The 21,133-nt window shown below is 42.2% G+C and overlaps 1 protein-coding gene across 2 annotated transcripts in view; it reads left to right on the top strand.

Moving 5' to 3' along the window:
- The first annotated feature begins 615 nt into the window (after window positions 1-615).
- MAGT1 (magnesium transporter 1) overlaps window positions 616-21,133 on the top strand; it is an 83,610-nt gene continuing 63,092 nt past the window's right edge. Inside the window, exon 1 of one of the 2 annotated variants that reach the window (XM_078363605.1) lies at window positions 616-858. In XM_078363605.1, the coding sequence (XP_078219731.1) occupies window positions 661-858 (198 nt within the window). In that variant the 5' untranslated portion in view covers window positions 616-660. The remainder of the gene's footprint in view (window positions 859-21,133) is intronic. The other variant, XM_008989524.5, reaches the window with a different exon arrangement.

Raw genomic sequence — 21,133 nt, 5'->3', positions numbered from 1 at the left:
CGGGAGGCGGAGGTTGCAGTGAGCCGAGATCGCGTTAATGCATTCCAGCCTGGGCGACAAGAGCGAATTTCCGCCTCAAAAAGAAAAGCCATAAACAAACAATTTCTAAGAATAATCTTTGATATCCTTTTTTTCAGCGCTTCTGGCAGTTTCTAGGACACAACAGGTATTCAACAAGCTCTTGTTCATGTTTACCTTTAAAAATCTCCCTCCGTTATATTTTTCCTTTCCTAGTTTTATTTTTTCATTTTGAAGTACTCTGGAGGCAAGATGATGGACTAGACAGCTCTTTTCCGTCACAAGGCTAGGTCCCATTTTTCTAGAATATTACACGAAAGAGGTGAATTTGAAGGACTTCTAAATGAGTCTTTGCGTGAAAGATTCCGTTCCGACAACTTGAAGCCATTTTGGATTCTGAAAACACCGCAACATTTCACAACTGCGCATGTGTGTTTGGAAAGCGGCAGAGCGCTTGATGCTTACGTATCGAGAAAGGGGCGGGTCTTTATCGTTAGCGGACCACTGAAAAACCTCCAGATTATCCTTTTCCTATTGGCTGACGGGGGCCAATTAGAAATGAACCTTCTTTTAGCGGGCGTGTAGCGCTAGCGCGCTGTGACGTAATGTGTGTGGGCCGCCCGGCAGGGCTGAGCTGAACCAATGAGAAAAGGCAAGGGGCCGATTTGCTTGTTCTCACGCCCCACCCTCAGACCCAGCCAGAGCAAAGTTTCGCTTATAGAAGGGAGAAGAGCGAACATGGCAGCGCGTTGGTCGTTTTGGTGTGTTTCTGCGACAATGGCAGTGGCTCTGTTCATAGTTTACGACGTTCCCTCGGCCTCTGCCCAAAGAAAGAAGGAGGTGAGAACGTGGTTTCCAGCAACACGGGCTTTTCCGAATGACTGGGGCTTGAGAGAGTCTGTTCGCCTCTTCCCACCCGCTTTCCCTGCCGCTTCTTTGCCTTTGGTGGCTTTGATTCCGCGGTTTTCGGAGTTGGATTCGTGAGAGAAGGAACTATAACTCTTTGTCTTCCGGGCATGTAGAGTCTGAGAGTGGGGTAGAGTAGGTGACAGCTCGGCTTCTATAGGCTTGTGAACGTGCATAGCTATGAGTTTTGATACTTTTGAGTGTGGGCCCCATCAGATGTTGGGGGTGGGGAGTTCGACTTTAGCTCCCGGGAGTAGACTGAGAGTCTTTCTACTGTTGGCAGTTGTAACTCCCTGAATGATGTACAAGAGTCCTCTATTTTGTAGCATTTTCATTTCAGGAGTGAGACCGAAGAGTGAAATTATGCCAAGAGTACAATTGTTTCAAAACAATTTACCAAATTGAAAGTTCCTAACGATTTTTAATCATTCCATAAATATAAGCATACTAGGCAATGTCTAGGTGCTTGGTATACATAAATTAACAAAACTAAGATCTTATGGAATTTATAGGCTTTGGGAAGTGGAGGAGATACAATATTCTCTTCTCACCATTAAGCAATCCAAGTGGAGGAAGTTTAACATTGTGTTTTCAAACCTTTGTGATTTGTAATATATTCCTAGAACTTTGAGACTACTAGCAATTATTTATACCCTCTAATTTTATAGATAAGAAAAATAGTCTTAAATTTAGAAAATTAACAAGGACTTAAACCCTATGTCAGTCATTCTAATGCTATTTCCTATAAATTCTGTGCATCCTCTAATGCAGAAAAACTGTATGCATACTTTACAAATACCAGTTAAGCACTTCAGACACTTGTCTACTTGAGCTGAATTAAGGAAGAAAGAAGTTGTCTTCTCTATGTTCCTAAGTATTTGAACTATATCATAAGAAGAAAAACTAAGCTAGGAAATTAAACATAACTGTGAGTTACTTATTAGATTGGCAGATAGTACAATAAAAATATACAGTTGTCAAAAGTACCGTGAAGTGAAGCTAGGAAATTAAACAGAACTGTGAGTTACTTCTTAGATTGGCAAATAGTACAATAAAAATATACAGTTGTCAAAAGTACCATGAATTTCTCAGACACTGAAACTAGAAATTGATGTCCTTTGGGAGGATTCTAAGCTGTTGTTATGTGGAAAACAAGATGCAGAGCAATACATAATTTTATGTCTTAGAAGCTTTTTATATTAAAAACAACAGCATCCCTTATATATAAGTATATGTGTATGTAAGGATACATGACAGTCCCTTAACAGTGGCTATCTCTGGGCAGTTGGGATTCTCGATGAGGGGAACATTTTCACGTTTCACCTTATATACTGGTATTGCTGGTAATACCTGAATTTCTACAATGATCGCTTCTTTTTTTTTTTTTTTAAAGACAGAGTCTTGCTGTGTTGCCCAGGCTGGAGTTCAGTGGCAGGATCATGGCTCACTGCAGCCTCAACTTCCTGGGCTCTAATGATCCTCCCACCTCTACCTCTACCTCCCAAATATCTGGGACTACAGGCATGTGCCACAACATCCCCAGCTGCTTTTTAATTTTTTTGTAGAGACGGAGTCTCTCTGTGTTGCCAGGCTAGTCTCGAACTCCTGGGCTCAAGTGATGCTTCTGCCTTGGCCTCCCAAACCGTTGGGATTATGGGTGTGAGCCACTGTGCCTGCTCCACTTACTCTTTTTAATTAAAAAGTGAAGGCTTTTGGCTGGTTGTGGTGGCTCATGCCTGTAATCCCAGCACTTTGAGAGGCTGAGGTGGGCGGATTACAAGGTAAGGAGATAGAGACCAGCCTGGTCAACATGGTGAAACCCAGTCTCTACTAAAGATACAAAACATTAGCTGGGCATGGTGGCGTGCACCTCTAAACCCAGCTACTCTGGAGCCTCAAGCAGGAAAATGCTTGAACCTGGGAGGTGGAGGTTGCCGTGAGCCGAGATCCCGTCATTGCACACCATCCTGGGCAACAAGGCAAGACTCTTGTCTCAACAAAAAAAAAAAAAAGAAAGAAAGAAAGAAAAGAAAAGTGAAGTCTTTTTAAAACTTAGTATTTCTACTAGTGAAATTATATTTATTCATTGACTTTCTCACTGAACTGGAAGCAGAAGGGCCTAGCCAAAAATAGATGTTTTTTTTTTTTTTTGAGACGGAGTTTTGCTCTTGTTACCAGGCTGCAGTGCAATGGCGTGATCTCAGCTCACCGCAACCTCCACCTCCTGGGTTCAGGCCATTCTCCTGCCTCAGCCTCCTGAGTAGCTGGGATTACAGGCACGTGCCACCATGCCCAGCTAATTTTTTGTATTTTTAGTAGAGATGGGGTTTCACCATATTGACCAGGATGGTCTCGATCTCTTGACCTCATGATCCACCCGCCTCAGCCTCCCAAAGTACTGGGATTACAGGCGTGAGCCACCGCACCCGGTCCTAGATATTTTTTTTTTTTTTTTTTTTGAGACGGAGTTTCGCTGTTATTACCCAGACTGGAGTGCAATGGCACGGTCTCGGCTCGCCGCAACCTCCACCTTCTGGGTTCAAGCAATTCTCCTGCCTCAGCCTCCCGAGTAGCTGGGACTACAGGCACGCACCACCATGCCCAGCTAATTTTTGTATTTTTAGTAGAGACGGGGTTTCACCTTGCTGACCAGGATGGTCTCAATCTCTTGACATCGTGATCCACCCGCCTCGGCCTCCCAAAGTGCTGGGATTATAGGCCTGAGCCACCACGTTTGGCCTGATTTTTTTTTTTTTTAATCAGCATTGATTTAAAAATAGTCAATTATACTTTAAAATAGTCAATATGGTGAATTTTATGTTATGTGAGTTTTATGTTAAGGCAATAAATTACATGCCTTCCTTGATCTTTCTGTACTCTATTGGAAGCATTCACCCTTTTCTTGCATGTACAGGACTTAAGTGAGAATATCTTCTTTCTCTCTTACCCCACCCTTTCATTCACCTGAAGATTCCTACTCTTCAAATCTTACCCCAAACTGTACCTTCTTTCTTCCTTGGCTAAAGTTTTCTTGGTGCCTCCAGGTAAATTGAAATGAATTCAGCACATCATATTGTCATTGTATTTATGTATTTATTGTATTTATGTATTTATTTTGAGACAGGGCCTCTTGCACAGGCTGCATGCTGTGCAGTGGCACTATAATGACTCACTGCAGCCTCGACTTCCTGGGGACGTGTGATCCTCCCACCTTGGCCTCCCAAAATGCTAAGATTACAGGAGTGAGCCTGTGTGCCTGACATGTATTGTCCTTGTTTAAAGGCCAGTCTTTGCCATAACACTATAAGCATCTTGAATGTAGAAACTTCTTAATTTTTCTTTCCATCACAGCCAGCATTGTCTGTCAAAATGTCCTCAACAAATATTGAATTAACTATATACTTACATAAAATCAGGAATCTGTTCTTTCTTTTTTTAAAAAAAAATATATATATGTTAAGAAAATTTTTTTTGAAACAGGGTCTCACTCTGTTGCCAAGGCTGGAGTGTAGTGACACAATCGTGGCTCAGTATAGCCTTATGACCTTCCCAGGTTCAGGTGATCCTCCTACCTAAGCCTCCCCAACTGGAACTACAAGCATGTGTCACCATACCTAATTATTTTTGAATTTTTTATAGAGATGGGGTTTTGCCATGTTGTCCAGGCTGGTCTTGAACTCCTGGGTTCAAGTGATCTACCCACCTCAGCCTCCCAAAGTGCTGGGATTACAGGCATGAGCCACTGTGTTCAGCCAGGAATCTGTTCATTCAGTTGTAGGTTTTCTTAGATTTCACAATGTAAAATTGGATTTTTCTTGTCAATAAGCATGGAATTTCTATAGGTTGCTAAAGATGTTTTAGTTTTTTACTCCTTCCCTCTCTGAGAATGGTTTGGGCTGTTTTTAAAAAGATTACTATGATACTCCTTGGACACAGTTTCAAAATAGGGTTTTCTGTTGCAGAACATTTTTTGTCAGTTTTTGAAAATACTATTTTTAAAAATTCCACATCTCTCTATTCTAGTAAATTTGACTTTATATAATAGGATAATGTCTGATCTTAAAATCTATTTTTTTTTTTGCCGGGTGCAGTGGCTCATGCCTGTAATCCCATCATTTTGGGAGGCCAAGGCAGGTGGATCACTTGAAGTCAGGATTTCAAGACCAGGCTTGTCAAGATGGTGAAACCCCGTCTCTACTAAAAATACAAAAAAATGAGCCAGCCATGGTGGGGTATGCCTGTGGTCCCAACTACTCAGGAGGCTGACACATGAGAATCACTTGAACAATAGTGAGAGTCTGTCCCCTCCCCCAAAAAAATCTATTTTGTTTTTTGTTTTTTGTTTTTTTTTGAGATGGAGTTTCGCTCTTGTTACTCAGGCTGGAGTGCAATGGCACAATCTCGGCTCACTCCAACCTCTGCCTCCTGGGTTCACGCAATTCTCCTGCCTTAGCCTCCTGAGTAGCTGGGAGTACAGGCACACGCCACCATGCCCAGCTAATTTTTGTATTTTTAGTAGAGACAGGGTTTTACCATGTTGACCAGGATGGTCTCGATCTCTTGACCTCGTGATCCACCCGCCTCAGCCTCCCAAAGTGCTGGGATTGTAGGCCTGAGCCACCACACCCGGCCTTATTTTTTTTTTTTAAGATGAGGTTTCACCATGTTGGTCAGGCTGGTCTTGAACTCCCAACCTCAGGTGATCCGCCCGCCTTGGCCTCCAAAGTGCTTGGATTACAGGCGTGAGCCACCACGCCCGGCCAAAAAATCTATGCTTTTTAAAAGATACCTCCCCTAAATGAATAGGATTAAGCATCACTCAAGTTCCTCATAGTTGTCTATTGGTAAATGGAATGCTGCCCTGCTTATTATTTATACCTTTAACAATGTTTTCACTGGAACATGGATTTATTATTCTCCTTTTTAAATTTTTAAAAATGTTTTGTAGAGACACAGTCTCACTATGTTGACCAGGCTGGTTTCAAACTCCTGGCCTCCAGCAGTCCTCCTGTTTTGGCCTCCTAAAGTGCCAGAATTATAGATGTGAGCCACTGAGCCCAGCAATTTATTCACTGATATTTAACAAATGCCTTCGACATGCCAGGCACCATAGTTTACACTCATTATCTATAATCCACACATTAACATTTCAGAGTAAGTGTTAACCCACTTTGAAAGACAAGGGGACTGGCCAGACATGGTGGCTCATGCCTATAATCCAAGAACTCTGGAAGACTGAGGTGGGAGGATTGTTTGAGGCCAAGAGTTTGAGACCAGCCTGAGCAGTATAGCCAGACTTGTGTCTACTCACCATACACACACACACACACACACACACACACACACACACACAGTTATATTAAATATGTAATATAAGTAATATACATACATATATATACATTTTTTACATATATATGTAAAAGAAAGATGAGGAAACTGACAGTAAGCAAGAGGGGGGTTGAGGGCTTGCTCAGAGAAGCACAGCTCTAAGAAACTGAGCTGGGATACCACACTGGTTTGTCTGGTTCCAAAGCTTATGTTTTCTGCTAGGCAACAAAGTCTTGTTTTTACAGTGACTGGTTTATTTATGTATGTATGTATTTATTTATTTATTTTTAATTTTTTATTGGATTTTAGGTTTTGGGGTACATGAGCAGAGCATGTAAGACAGTTGCGTAGGAACACACATGGCAGTGTGCTTTTCTTTCCTTCTCCCCTTCACCCACATTTGGCATTTCTCCCCAGGCTACCCCTCCCCACCTCCCCCTCCCACTGGCCCTCCCCTTTTCCCCCCAATAGACCCCAGTGTTTAGTACTCCCCTTTCTGTGTCCATGTGTTCTCATTTTTCATCACCCACCTATGAGTGAGAATATGCGGTGTTTCATTTTCTGTTCTTGTGTCAGTTTGCTGAGGATGACGTTCTCCAGATTCATCCATGTCCCTACAAACGACACAAACTCATCATTTCTGATTGCTGCATAATATTCCATGGTGTATATGTGCCACATTTTTCCAATCCAGTCTATTATCAATGGGCATTTTGGTTGATTCCAGGTCTTTGCTATTGTAAACAGTGCTGCAATGAACATTTGTGTACATGTGTCCTTATAGTAGAACGATTTATAGTCTTTTGGATATATACCCAGTAATGGGATTGCTGGGTCAAATGGAATTTCTATTTCTAAGGCCTTGAGGAATCGCCACACTGTCTTCCACAATGGTTGAACTAATTTACACTCCCACCAACAGTGTAAAAGTGTTCCTTTTTCTCCACATCCTCTCCAGCATCTGTTGTCTCCAGATTTTTTAATGATCGCCATTCTAACTGGCGTGAGATGATATCTCAATGTGGTTTTGATTTGCATCTCTCTGATGACCAGTGACGATGAGCATTTTTTCATATGATTGTTGGCCTCATATATGTCTTCTTTCGTAAAGTGTCTGTTCATATCCTTTGCCCACTTTTGAATGGGCTTGTTTGTTTTTTTCCTGTAAATCCGTTTGAGTTCTTTGTAAATTCTGGATATCAGCCCTTTGTCAGATGGGTAAACTGCAAAAATTTTTTCCCATTCTGTTGGTTGCCGATCCACTCTAATGACTGTTTCTTTTGCCGTGCAGAAGCTGTGGAGTTTGATTAGGTCCCATTTGTCTACTTTGGCTTTTGTTGCCAATGCTTTTGGTGTTTTGTTCATGAAGTCCTTGCCTACTCCTATGTCCTGGATAGTTTTGCCTAGATTTCCTTCTAGGGTTTTTATGCTGCCAGGTCTTATGTTTAAGTCTTTAATCCATCTGGAGTTAATTTTAGTGTAAGGTGTCAGGAAGGGGTCCAGTTTCTGCTTTCTGCACATGGCTAGCCAGTTTTCCCAACACCATTTGTTAAACAGGGAATCCTTTCCCCATTGCTTGTTTTTGTCAGGTTTATCAAAGATTGTATAGTTGTATATATGTTGTGTTGCCTCCGGTGCCTCTGTTTTGTTCCATTGGTCTATATCTCTGTTTTGGTACCAGTACCATGCTGTTTTGATTACTGTAGCCTTGTAGTATAGTTTGAAGTCCAGTAGTGTGATGCCCCCCGCTGTGTTCTTTTTGCTTAGAATTGACTTGGCTATGCGGGCTCTCTTTTGGTTCGATATGAAGTTTATGGTGGTTTTTTCCAGTTCTGTGGAGAAAGTCAATGGTAGCTTGATGGGGATAGCGTTGACTCTGTAAATTACTTTGGGCAGTATAGCCATTTTCACGATATTAATTCTTCCTAACCATGAACATGGAATGTTTCTCCATCTGTTTGTGTCCTCTCTGATTTCGTTGAGCAGTGGTTTGTAGTTCTCCTTGAAGAGGTCCCTTACGTTCCTTGTGAGTTGTATTCCAAGGTATTTTATTCTTTTTGTAGCAATTGTGAATGGCAGTTCGTTCTTGATTTGGCTTTCTTTAAGTCTGTTATTGGTGTAGACGAATGCTTGTGATTTTTGCACATTGATTTTATATCCCGAGACTTTGCTGAAGTTGCTTATCAGTTTCAGGAGTTTTTGGGCTGAGGCAATGGGGTCTTCTAGGTATACTATCATGTCGTCTGCAAATAGAGACAATTTGGCTTCCACCTTTCCTATTTGAATACCCTTTATTTCTTTTTCTTGCCTGATTGCTCTGGCTAGAACTTCCAGAACTATATTGAATAGGAGTGGTGAAAGAGGGCATCCTTGTCTAGTGCCGGATTTCAAAGGGAATGCTTCCAGTTTTTGCCCATTCAGTATGATATTGGCTGTTGGTTTGTCATGAATAGCTTTTATTACTTTGAGATACGTTCCATCGATACCGAGTTTATTGAGGGTTTTTAGCATAAAGGGCTGTTGAATTTTGTCAAATGCCTTCTCTGCGTCAATTGAGATAATCATGTGGTTTTTGTTTTTGCTTCTGTTTATGTGGTGAATTACGTTGAGAGACTTGCGTATGTTGAACCAGCCTTGCATCCCCGGGATGAATCCTACTTGATCATGATGAATAAGTTTTTTGATTTGCTGTTGCATTCGGCTTGCCAATATTTTATTGAAGATTTTTGCATCTATGTTCATCATGGATATTGGCCTGAAGTTTTCTTTTCTCGTTGGGTCTCTGCCGAGTTTTGGGGTCAGGATGATGTTGGTCTCATAAAATGATTTGGGAAGGATTCCCTCTTTTCGGATTGTTTGAAATAGTTTTAGAAGGAATGGAACCAGCTCCTCTTTGTGTGTCTGGTAGAATTCGGCTGTGAACCCGTCTGGACCTGGGCTTTTTTTGTGTGGTAGGCTCTTAATTGCTGCCTCAACTACAGAACTTGTTATTGGGCTATTCATGGTTTCAGCTTCCTCCTGGTTTAGGCTTGGGGGGACACAGGAGTCCAGGAATTTATCCATTTCTTCCAGGTTTACTAGTTTATGTGCATATAGTTGTTTGTAATATTCTCTGATGATGGTTTGAATTTCTGTGGAATCTGTGGTGATTTCCCCTTTATCATTTTTTATTGCATCTATTTGGTTGTTCTCTCTTTTCTTTTTAATCAATCTGGCTAGTGGTCTGTCTATTTTGTTGATCTTTTCAAAAAACCAACTCTTGAATTTATTGATTTTTTGAAGGGTTTTTCGTATCTCAATCTCCTTTAGCTCAGCTCTGATCTTAGTTATGTCTTGACTTCTGCTGGGTTTTGAGTTTTTTTGATCTTGCTCCTCTAGCTCTTTCAATTTTGACAATAGGGTGTCAATTTTGGATCTCTCCATTCTCTTCATATGGGCACTTATTGCTATATACTTTCCTCTAGAGACTGCTTTAAATGTGTCCCAGAGGTTCTGGCATGTTGTGTCTTCGTTCTCATTGGTTTCGAAGAATTCTTTATTTCTGCCTTCATTTCATTGTTTACCCAGTCAACATTCAAGAGCCAGTTGTTCAGTTTCCATGAAGCTGTGCGGTTCTGGGTTGGTTTCTGTATTCTGAGTTCTAACTTGATTGCACTATGGTCTGAGAGGCTGTTTGTTATGATTTCAGTTGTTTTGCAATTGCTGAGCAGTGCTTTACTTCCAATTATGTGGTCAATTTTTGAGTAGGTGTGATGTGGTGCTGAGAAGAATGTATATTCTGTGGATTTGGGGTGGAGAGTTCTGTAAATGTCTATCAGGTTTGCTTGCTCCAGGTCTGAGTTCAAGCCTTGGATATCCTTGTTGATTTTCTGTCTGGTTGATCTGTCTAGTATTGACAGTGGAGTGTTAAAGTCTCCCACTATTATTGTGTGGGAGTCTAAGTCTCTTTGTAAGTCATTAAGAACTTGCCTTATGTATCTGGGTGCTCCTGCATTGGGTCCATATATGTTTAGGATCGTTAGCTCTTCTTGTTTTATCGATCCTTTTACCATTATGTAATGGCCTTCTTTGTCTCTTTTGATCTTTGTTGCTTTAGTCTATTTTATCAGAGATGAGAATTGCAACTCCTGCTTTTTTTTGCTCTCCATTTGCTTGGTAAATCTTCCTCCATTTCTTTTGAGCCGTTGTGTATCCTTGCATGTGAGATGGGTTTCCTGGATACAGCACACTGATGGGTTTTGGATTTTTATCCAATTTGCCAGTCTGTGTCTTTTGATTGGTGCATTTAGTCCATTTACATTTAGGGTTAATATTGTTATGTGTGAATTTGATACTACCATTTTGATGCTAAGTGGCTGTTTTGCCTGTTAGTTGTTGTAGAATCTTCATTATGTTGATGCTCTTTAACTTTTAGTGTGATTTTGGAATGGCTGGTACTGGTTGATCCTTTCTATGTGTAGTGCCTCTTTTAGGAGCTCTTGTAAAGCTGGCCTGGTGGTGACAAAATCTCTGAGTACTTGCTTGTTCGCAAAGGATTTTATTTTTCCTTCACTTATGAAGCTCAGTTTGGCTGGATATGAAATTCTGGGTTGAAAGTTCTTTTCTTTAAGAATGTTGAATATTGGCCCCCACTCTCTTCTGGCTTGTAGTGTTTCTGCCGAGAGATCTGCTGTGAGTCTGATGGGCTTCCCTTTGTGGGTAACTCGACCTTTCTCTCTGGCTGCCCTTAGTATTTTCTCCTTTATTTCAACCTTGTTGAATCTGACGATTATGTGCCTTGGGGTTGCTCTTCTTGCAGAATATCTTTGTGGTGTTCTCTGTATTTCCTGCATTTGAGTGTTGGCCTGTCTTGCTAGGTGGGGGAAGTTTTCCTGGATTATGTCCTGAAGAGTATTTTCCAGCTTGGATTCATTCTCTTCGTCCCCTTCTCGTACACCTATCAAACGTAGGTTAGGTCTTTTCACATAGTCCCACATTTCTTGGAGACTTTGTTCATTCCTTTTTGCGCTTTTTTGTCTAATCTTGGTTTCTCGTTTTATTTCACTGAGTTGGTCTTTGACTTCAGATATTCTTTCTTCTGCTTGGTCAATTCGGCTATTGAAACTTGTGCATGCTTCGCGAAGTTCTGTATTGTGTTTTTCAGCTCCTTTAATTCATTCATATTTGTCTCTAAGTTATCCATTCTTGTTATCATTTCCTCATATCTTTTTTTAAGATACTTAGTTTCTTTGCATTGATTTAATACATGTTCTTTTAGCTCACAAAAGTTTCTCATTATCCATCTTCTGAAGTCTAATTCCGTCATTTCGTCACAGTCATTCTCCGTCCAGCTTTGCTCCCTTGCTGGTGAGGAGTTTTGGTCCTTTCTAGGAGGCGAGGTGTTCTGGTTTCGGGTGTTTTCCTCCTTTTTACGCTGGTTTCTTCCCATCTTTGTGGGTTTATCCGCTTGTCGTCTGTGTAGTTGCTGACTTTTCGATTGGGTCTCTGAGTGGACACCCAGATTGTTGATGATGAAGTATTTCTGTTACTTGGTTTTCCTTCTACCAGCCTAGCCCCTTCGCTGTATGACTGCTGAGGTCCACTCCAGGCCCTGCTTGTCTGGGGTGCACCTCTAGCAGCTGTCGCACAGTGAGGGATGCTACCCGTTTCTTTTTCTGCTATCTTTGTCCCAGGATGATGCCTGCCAAATGTCAGTCTTTTGTATATAGAGGGGTCAGGGAGCTGCTTGAGGAGACAGTCTGTACTTTTTTGGAGCTCAATTGCTGAGCTGTGAGCTCTGTTGTTCATTCAGAGCTGTTAGGCTGCTATGTTTGATTCTGCTGCAACAGAGCTCATTAAAAAAAACCCTTTTTTTCTCAAATGCTCTGTGTTGGGGGGTTCGGGCTTTATTTTTGGATGTTCGATGAGGTGTCCTGCCCAGCTAGAAGGCAGACTAGCCACTGTTTGGCTGCTGAGGCTCCGCCCTGCTGTTGTGTGATTCGCCCTGTTCCTGCAGGCTCTGCTGTGGTCTCCACCACGCCCTGCGGCGGAGTCTCTCTGTTGTAGTGTGTTGCCTCAGCAACGGCAGGCTGTGTCAGCAGTGGGCGTGTATCTCAGTAGGGATGGGTTGCCTCGGCAATGGCTGGCTGCGTCAGCAGTGGGCATGTATCTCAGTTGGGGTGGGTTGCCTTGGTAGTGGTGGACGCCCCTCCCCCACAGAGCGTCTCGGACCGTCTGCTCAGGATAGTTTGAAATCGCGGTTTTGTTCGTCCCACTGGGTGTCCCAAACGATCTGTCCCTGCAATCCCCTGGGCTGGCCTACTGTCCAAGTCTCGTTCAGTCTCAAGTCCAGCCCTCTCAAGTCTCAGGTTGCCGGTTCAACAGGGCACCCGGACAAGCATGCCCTGTGGGGATCGCTGGGTAGGGCCGGCCGCCGCCGCCCTGGCTGCCGGCTTTGCCAGGCAGACCTACTGCCTGGCGTCCCGTGTCTTTTTTATACTTGGGAGTTTCCCCGTTCTGTGGGCAACAAAGATCTGTCTGGAAATGCAGCTCCGACTCACCGTTTGCGGATTCAATGAGAGCTCCAATCATGGGTTGTTCTCACAGCGCCATCTTGAGTCCCTCCTTCTTATTTATTTATTTATTTATTTATTGAGACAGAGTCTCACGTGTCACCCAGGCTGGAGTGTGGTGGCATGATCTCGGCTCATTGCAACCTCTGCCTCCTGGGTTCAAGCGATTCTCCTGCCTCAGCCTCCTGAGTAGCTGGGGTTACAGGCAAGCACCACCATGCCTGGCTAATTTTTATATTTTTAGTAGTGATGGGGTTTCATCATTTTGGTCAGGCTGGTCTCGAACTCCTGACCTTGTGATCTGCCCACTTCGGCCTCTCAAAGTGCTGGGATTACAGGCATGAGCCACCGCATGCGGTGACTGGTTTTATTTTTATGGTCAATCCTTTCCCTCTGTTGTGGAAGGGAAGTTGTTCTTCCTTGTATCTGGTGTTATCTTAGAGAGACAGCATGATAAAAATGAAAGATCATGGTCTATGATAAAATTATTCATATTCCTTTACTTCTGGAAATCTAATAATAGAGAAATAATAGGAAATCTGGAGAAAATGGTCATCATAATGCTAGGATGGCAGATAGGTCTCCCTTCTCAGTTTTCCAAAAAAGTCTTTTAAAGAGGATATGCTTTAATCCACTCCTGATGATCTTTAACAAGTTTTTCTGAGTCTCATTTTCCTCATCACAATGGAAAAAGCACTGATTTGTTTGGTTCTTGTGATAATTAAATGAGATGAGGGCTATAAAGTGCTTAATGCAGTACCTGGCATATAGAAGACGTTAGGTAAATGTTAAAAAAAAAATGCTTTTAGAACTGACATGAAAGCGTCACATGTGCAAAAAACCCTGCAGTTCTCTAGAAAATATCTGATTACAGAGAAATAGGCTCAGTAGCAGTTTCAAAACAAATAAATGGAGACACCACCAAAAAATTCAAAACTAAGGAAAGGACACAATGATAGGTTTTGACCCTATCCAGGAAGTTGGTGGACTGATAATGGAGCAGATGGCATTTAAGGATTAAAAATGCTTACTTCTCTGTTGACTGTCTTCTTCAGTAATTGTCTGCCAGTTATATTTCCAAAAATGTTCCAAATCTCTTAAGGAGGGAGTTTGAAATGTATACCTTAACTAAGAATTCATTTCATTTTACTAGCAGCTGAAGACTGATAGATGATTAGAAAAGCTGAAAGTATGAAGAATTTTTGTGAATAAACCCTAATGGTTAGAACAAAGACACAGATAAGTTTTGGGAGTACTATTCAGCCATATAAAAGAATGAGATCCTGTCATTTGCAACATGAATGGAACTGGAGGTTGTTATGCTAAGTAAAGTAAGCCAAGGACAGAAAAACAAACATCAGTTGTTCTCACTTATTTGTGTGAGCTAAAAATCGAAACACTTGAACTCATGGAGATAGAAAGTAGAATGATGACTACCGGAAGCTAGGGGTAGTGAGGGGAGGTGGGGATTCTTTATGAGTAAAAAAAAAATTAGAATGAATAAGACCTACTATTTGATAGCACAACAGAATGACTATAGTCAATAACTCATAGATTTTTAAAAATTGAGTATAAATCAGATTGTTTGTAATATAAAGGATAAATCCTTGAGGAGATGGATCGTTTTACATGATATAATGAGTACACATTTTGAGCTTGTATCAAAACATCTCATGTGCTTCATGAATATATACACCTACTATGTACCCACAAAAATTTAAATTTAAAGAAGAATGAGGCCAAGTGCAGTGGCTCACACCTGTAATCCTAGCATTTTGGGAGGCTGAAGTGGGTGGACTGCTTGAGCCTAGGAGTTTGAGACAGTCTGGGCAACATGACAAAACCTTGTCACTACCAAAAAAAAAAAATTAGCTGAACATAGTGATGTGTGCCTGTAGTCCCACCTACTAGGGAGGCTGAGATGGGAGGATCACGTGAGCCTGAGAGGTCCAGGCTGCAGTGATCCAAGATGGGCCACTGTACTGGGTGACAGAGCCAGACCCTGTCCGAAAATAATAATAACATAGTAGTATATTTTAAAATAATTAAAAGTATAATTGGATGGTTTGTAACACAAAGGATAAATTCTTGAGGGTATGGACACCCCATTTACCATGATGTGATTATTATGCAATGAATGCCTATATCAAAGTATCTCATGTACCCCATAAATACATATACCTACTACGTACCCACAAAATTTTTTTTAAGAAATACACTTTTGGGGAAAGGTGCATTTTAGAGGAATTCAGACTGGTAATACTTAGCTTTCTTGCTTCTGAAATTCAAAAGAAATTTGAATGGCAGGATCATATTTTAGCTTTAAATAGTAATTAACAGATCCTATATTCCATTTTTGATGAGTGATACTTAGTGACAATAGGAAAATTTGTGGTTATTAAAGCTTCAGCTACTTTGGTAGAGCTAATCAAGTTAAATATAATGCAAACAGGTAAGATGAAATTAAAATGATGTCTCACTGCTCTTTCTTGGGCCTCTGAATCTCTTATAGTCATAGATTTTTATAACATTTGATTATTACAAGAAGAATTAAAGACATTGACTTCTAGTAGTGAGGTGACTTTTTTTAGACATATTAAAATGTTTCAAAAGAAGAGAAAGATTTTAAACATACTTTACTTTGTTGGTAAGTATTTCAGTTGGGAGTATTGTTGCTATTTTTGTTTTATTTGAATGGTAGAAAATAGACTAACGTATGCCAAGGAGAAGGAGAGAAATAAATTGATCGTGAATATCTTATAAACCTAATGTGTTTTTCATAGTAATCCTGTAATTTGTTTTATAAAAAATATATCCAATACAAGGCTGGGCTCGGTGACTAACGCCTGTAATCCCAGCACTTTGGGAGGCTGAGGTGGGTGGATCACGAGGTCAGGAGTTCAAGACCAGCCTGGCCAAGATGGTGAAAACCCATCTCTACTAAAAATAGAAAATTATCCAGGCTTGGTGGCAGGTGCTGTAACTCCAGCTACTCGGGAGGCTGGGGCAGAGCATTGCTTGAACCTGGGAGGTGGATGTTGCAGTCAGCCGAGATTATGCCATTGCACTCAAGCTTGGGCGACAGAGCAAGACTCCGTCTCAAAAAAAAAAAATCTCTCTTTATATATACACATATATATATCTATTTACCACTAAATCTTTCATATATATCCAATACAGTTTAAAAGCTTTAGATCAGTATGTTTTCTTGAATGTTTGTAAACTGCTAGTTGAGGCCAGGCACAGTGGCTCACACCTGTAATCATAGCACTTTGGGAGGTCGAGTTGGGCGGAACACCTGAGGTCAAGAGTTCAAGACCAGCTTGGCCAACATGGTGAAATCCTGTCTCGACTAAAAACACAAAAATAAGCTGGGTGTGGTAGTGTGCGCCTGCAGTCCCAGCTACCTGGGAGGCTGAGGCACGAGAATCGCTTGAACCCAGGAGGTGAAGGTTGCAGTAAGTCGTGATGGTGCCACTGTACTCCAGCCTGGGCGACAGGGCTAGACTCCATCTCAAAAAACTATTAGGGGAAAAAGTATTTTCATTAAGAGTTGTTTACAAATTAATTGCTTTTTTGGAGTTGCTGAGTAGTCCACTTAATAAACCGATGTTTACATGTTGTAGTCTTTGGAAGATGTGTTTCTTCCTAATAATTTTCAAGTATTCGTAGAATGACCTGAAGGACACAGATGAAATTTTTAACTTTTCCATTTGAAGGCTGTGACTTTGGAAGATAAAAGGAGTATCTGGAAAATGAATACTGGGATTTAGTGTAGTGGCAATAGAGGAACAAAATTTTTATTTCTGAACCATGCCTTTCCATACCCAAATAATGGGCTCTTGACAAAGAACGAGAGGCACCCCTAGGAAAATGCTTCTTTTTTTTCGAGACAGAGTTTTGCTCTGTCGCCCAGGCTAGAGTACAGTGTCACTGTCTTGGCTCACTCCAGCCTCTACCTCCAGTGTTCAAGCGATTCTCTCGTCTCAGTGTCCTAAGTAGCTAGGATTACAGGCACCAGCATGCCCAGCTAATTTTTGTATTTTTGTAGAGATGGGGTTTCACCATGTTGGCCAGACTGGTCTTGAACTCCTGACCTCAGGTGACCCACCTGCCTCGGCCTCCCAAAGTGCTGGGATTACAGGCATGAGCCACCATGCCCAGCAGAAAAAGCTTCTTTAGGGATAGAGATTTACCATGATCAAGAAACCTTTCCATTCAAATTTGAAGAAATTCTTGGCCACACACAGTGGCTCATACCTGTAATCCAACACTTTGGGAAGGCCAAAGTGGGAGAATTGCTTGAGCCCAGGATTTTAAGACCAGCCTGGGCTACATAGCAAGACCCTGTCTCTGCAAAAAATTAAAGAAAATAACCAAGCATGATAGCATGTACCTGTCGTCCTAGCTACTCAGGAGGCTGAGGCAGGAGGATCATTTGAGCCCAGGAGTTCAAGGCTGCAGTGAGGTAACAGCCATGCCACTGCACTCCAGCCTGGGTGAAAGAATGAGACCCTGTCTCTACATTGAAACAAGAGAGAGAGGAAACAAGAAATTCCTTTATAAATCTATTAAGTAGAGAAGACAAAATAGAGGACCAGTGAAGGAAGTGTCTAAGAAGTATTAAGACATTATATTTAAGTAGAATATCACATTGTTCAACTGTTCCAGTAGGATCATTAGATATTAGATATTAGGATTATTATTAGAAATGATATATTTTGGCCAGGTGCAGTGGCTCACGCCTATAATCCCTGCACTTTGGGAGGCCCGAGGCAGGTGGATCACCTGAGGTCAGGAGTTCGAGCCTGGCCAAAATGATGAAACCCTGTCTCGACTAAAAATACAAAAAATTAGCTGGGCATGGTGGCACTTGCCTGTAATACCAGCTACTCAGGAGGCTGAGATAGGAGAATCAATTGGACCCGGGAGGCAGAGGTTGTAGTGAGCCGAGATCGCGCCACTGTACTCCAGCCTGGACAACAAGAGAAAAACTCTATCTCAAAAAAAGAAAAAGAAAAGAAATGGAGAGGACTCAAGATGGCGCTGTGAGAACAACCCAGGATTGGAGTTCTCGTTGTGTCTGCGGAGAGGTGTGTCTGACCTGCATTTCCAGACTGATCTTTGTTGCCCACGGAACGGGGAAATTCCCAAGTGAAGAGGAGACGCGGGACGCCAGGCAGATATTCCGCCTGGCGAAGCCGGCAGCCGGGGTGGCGGCGGCCGGCCCTACCCAGCGCTCCCCAAAGGGCACACTTGTCCGGGTGCCCCGTTGAACCGGCAACCGGAGACGTGAGAGGGCTGGACTTGAGACTGAGCTAGACTTGCACAGTGGGCCAGCCCAGGGGATTGCAGGAACAGAGCGTTAGGATTGGCCCAGTGGGACGAACAAAACCGCGATTTCAAACAAGTCCCGTGCAGACGGCCTGAGACGCTCTGAGGGGGAGGGGCGGCCACCATTACCGAGGCAACCCGCCCCAACTGAGATACACGCCCATTGCTGACGCAGCCAGCGTTGCCGAGGCAACCCGTCCCTACTGAGATACACGCCCACTGCTGACGCAGCCAGCCGTTGCCGAGGCAACACGCTACAACAGAGAGACTCCGCCGCAGGGCGTGGTGGAAAACAGCAGAACAGCGGAGCAAGGGCGAGCCTCACAACAGCAGGGCGGAGCCTCGGCAGGCAAACAGTGGCTAGTCTGCATCCTAGCTGGGCAGGACCTCAACGGACATCCAAAAATAAAGCCCAAACCCCTCAACACAGAGCATTTGAGAAAAAAAAGGGTTTTTTAAATGAGCTATGTTGCAGCAGAATCAAACATAGCAGCCTAACAGCCCTGAATGAACAACAGAGCTCACAGCTCAGCAATCAAGCTCCTATAAAGGAAAAACTGTCTCCTCAAGCAGCTCCCTGACCCCTCTATATCCAAACGACTGACATTAGGCAGGCACCATCCTGGGACAAAGATAGCAGAAAAAGAAACTGGTAGCATCCCTCGCTGTGCCACAGCTGCTAGAGGTGCACCCCAGACAAGAAGGGTCTGGAGCGGACCTCAGCAGTCATACAGCGAAGGGGCTAGACTGGTAGAAGGAAAACCAAGCAACAGAAATACTTCATCATCAACATTCAGGGTGTCCACTCAGAGACCCAATCGAAAAGTCAGCAACTACACAGACGACCAGTGGACAAATCCACAAAGATGGGAAGAAACCAGCGCAAAAAGGAGGAAAACACCCGAAACCAGAACACCTCGCCTCCTAGAAAGGACCAAAACTCCTCACCAGCAAGGGAACAAAGCTGGACGGAGAATGACTGCGACGAAATAACGGAATTAGACTTCAGAAGATGGATAATGAGAAACTTTTGTGAGCTAAAAGATCATGTATTAAATCAATGCAAAGAAACTAAGAACCTTGAGAAAAGATTTGAAAAAAGATTTGAGGAAATGATAACAAGAATGGATAACTTAGAGAGGAATATGAATGAATTAAAGGAGCTGAGAAACACAATACGAGAACTTCACAAAGCACGCACAAGTTTCAATAGCCGAATTGACCAAGCAGAAGAAAGAATATCTGAAGTCGAAGACCAACTCAATGAAATAAAACGAGAAACCAAGATCAGAGAAAAAAACGCAAAAAGGAATGAACAAAGTCTCCAAGAAATGTGGGACTATGTGAAAAGACCTAACCTACGTTTGATAGGTGTACCAGAAGGGGACGAAGAGAATGAATCCAAGCTGGAAAATACTCTTCAGGACATCATCCAGGAAAATTTCCCCCACCTAGCAAGACAGGCCAACACTCAATTGCAGGAAATACAGAGAACACCACAAAGATATTCCGCAAGAAGAGCAACCCCAAGGCATATAATCGTCAGATTCAATAGGGTTGAAATAAAGGAGAGAATACTAAGGGCAGCCAGAGAGAAAGGTCGGGTCACCCACAAAGGGAAGCCCATCAGACTCACAGCAGATCTCTCAGCAGAAACACTACAAGCCAGAAGAGAGTGGGGGCCAATATACAACATTCTTAAAGAAAAGAACTTTCAACCCAGAATTTCATATCCAGCCAAACTGAGCTTCAGAAGCGAAGGAAGAATATAATCCTTTGCGAAGAAGCAAGTACTCAGAGATTTTGTCACCACCAGGCCTGCTTTACAAGAGCTCCTAAAAGAGGCACTACACATAGAAAGGATCAATCAGTACCAGCCATTCCAAAATCACACTGAATGCTAAAGAGCTTCAACATAATGAAGAATCTACAACAACTAACAGGCAAAACAGCCACTTAGCATCAAAATGGCAGTATCAAATTCACACATAACAATATTAACCCTAAATGTAAATGGACTAAATGCACCAATCAAAAGACACAGACTGGCAAATTGGATAAAAATCCAAAACCCATCAGTGTGCTGTATCCAGGAAACCCATCTCACCTGCAAGGATACACAAAGGCTCAAAATAAAGGGATGGAGGAAGATTTACCAAGCAAATGGAAAGCAAAAAAAAGCAGGAGTTGCAATTCTCATCTCTGATAAAATAGACTTTAAAGCAACAAAGATCAAAAGAGACAAAGAAGGCCATTACATAATGGTAAAAGGATCAATACAACAAGAAGAGCTAACTATCCTAAACATATATGGACCCAATGCAGGAGCACCCAGATACATAAGGCAAGGTCTTAAGGACTTACAAAAGGACTTAGACTCCCACACAATAATAGTGGGAGACTTTAACACTCCACTGTCAATACTAGACAGATCTACCAGACAAAAAATCAACAAGGATATCCAGGGCTTGAACTCAGACCTGGAGCAAGCAAACCTGATAGACATTTACAGAACTCTCCACCCCAAATCCACAGAATACACATTCTTCTCAGCACCACATCACACCTACTCTAAAATTGACCACATAATTGGAAGTAAAGCACTGCTCAACAAATGCAAAACAACTGAAATCATAACAAACAGCCTCTCAGACCATAGTGCAATCAAGTTAGAACTCAGAATTCAGAAACAGACCCAGAACCGCACAGCTTCATGGAAACTGAACAACTGGCTCTTGAATGTAGACTGGGTAAACAACGAAATGAAGGCAGAAATAAAGAAGTTCTTCGAAACCAATGAGAACGAAGACACAACGTGCCAGAACCTCTGGGACACATTTAAAGCAGTCTCTAGAGGAAAGTATATAGCAATAAGTGCCCATATGAGGAGAATGGAGAGATCCAAAATTGACACCCTATCGTCAAAATTGAAAGAGCTAGAGGACCAAGATCAAAAAAACTCAAAACCCAGCAGAAGACGAGAAATAACTAAGATC

Source organism: Callithrix jacchus, chromosome X (genome assembly GCF_049354715.1).
Source record: "Callithrix jacchus isolate 240 chromosome X, calJac240_pri, whole genome shotgun sequence".
Lineage (NCBI taxonomy): Eukaryota > Metazoa > Chordata > Mammalia > Primates > Cebidae > Callithrix > Callithrix jacchus.
The sequence above is the reverse complement of the archived record's forward strand: the minus strand, read 5'-3'. Positions and strand labels throughout refer to the sequence as shown.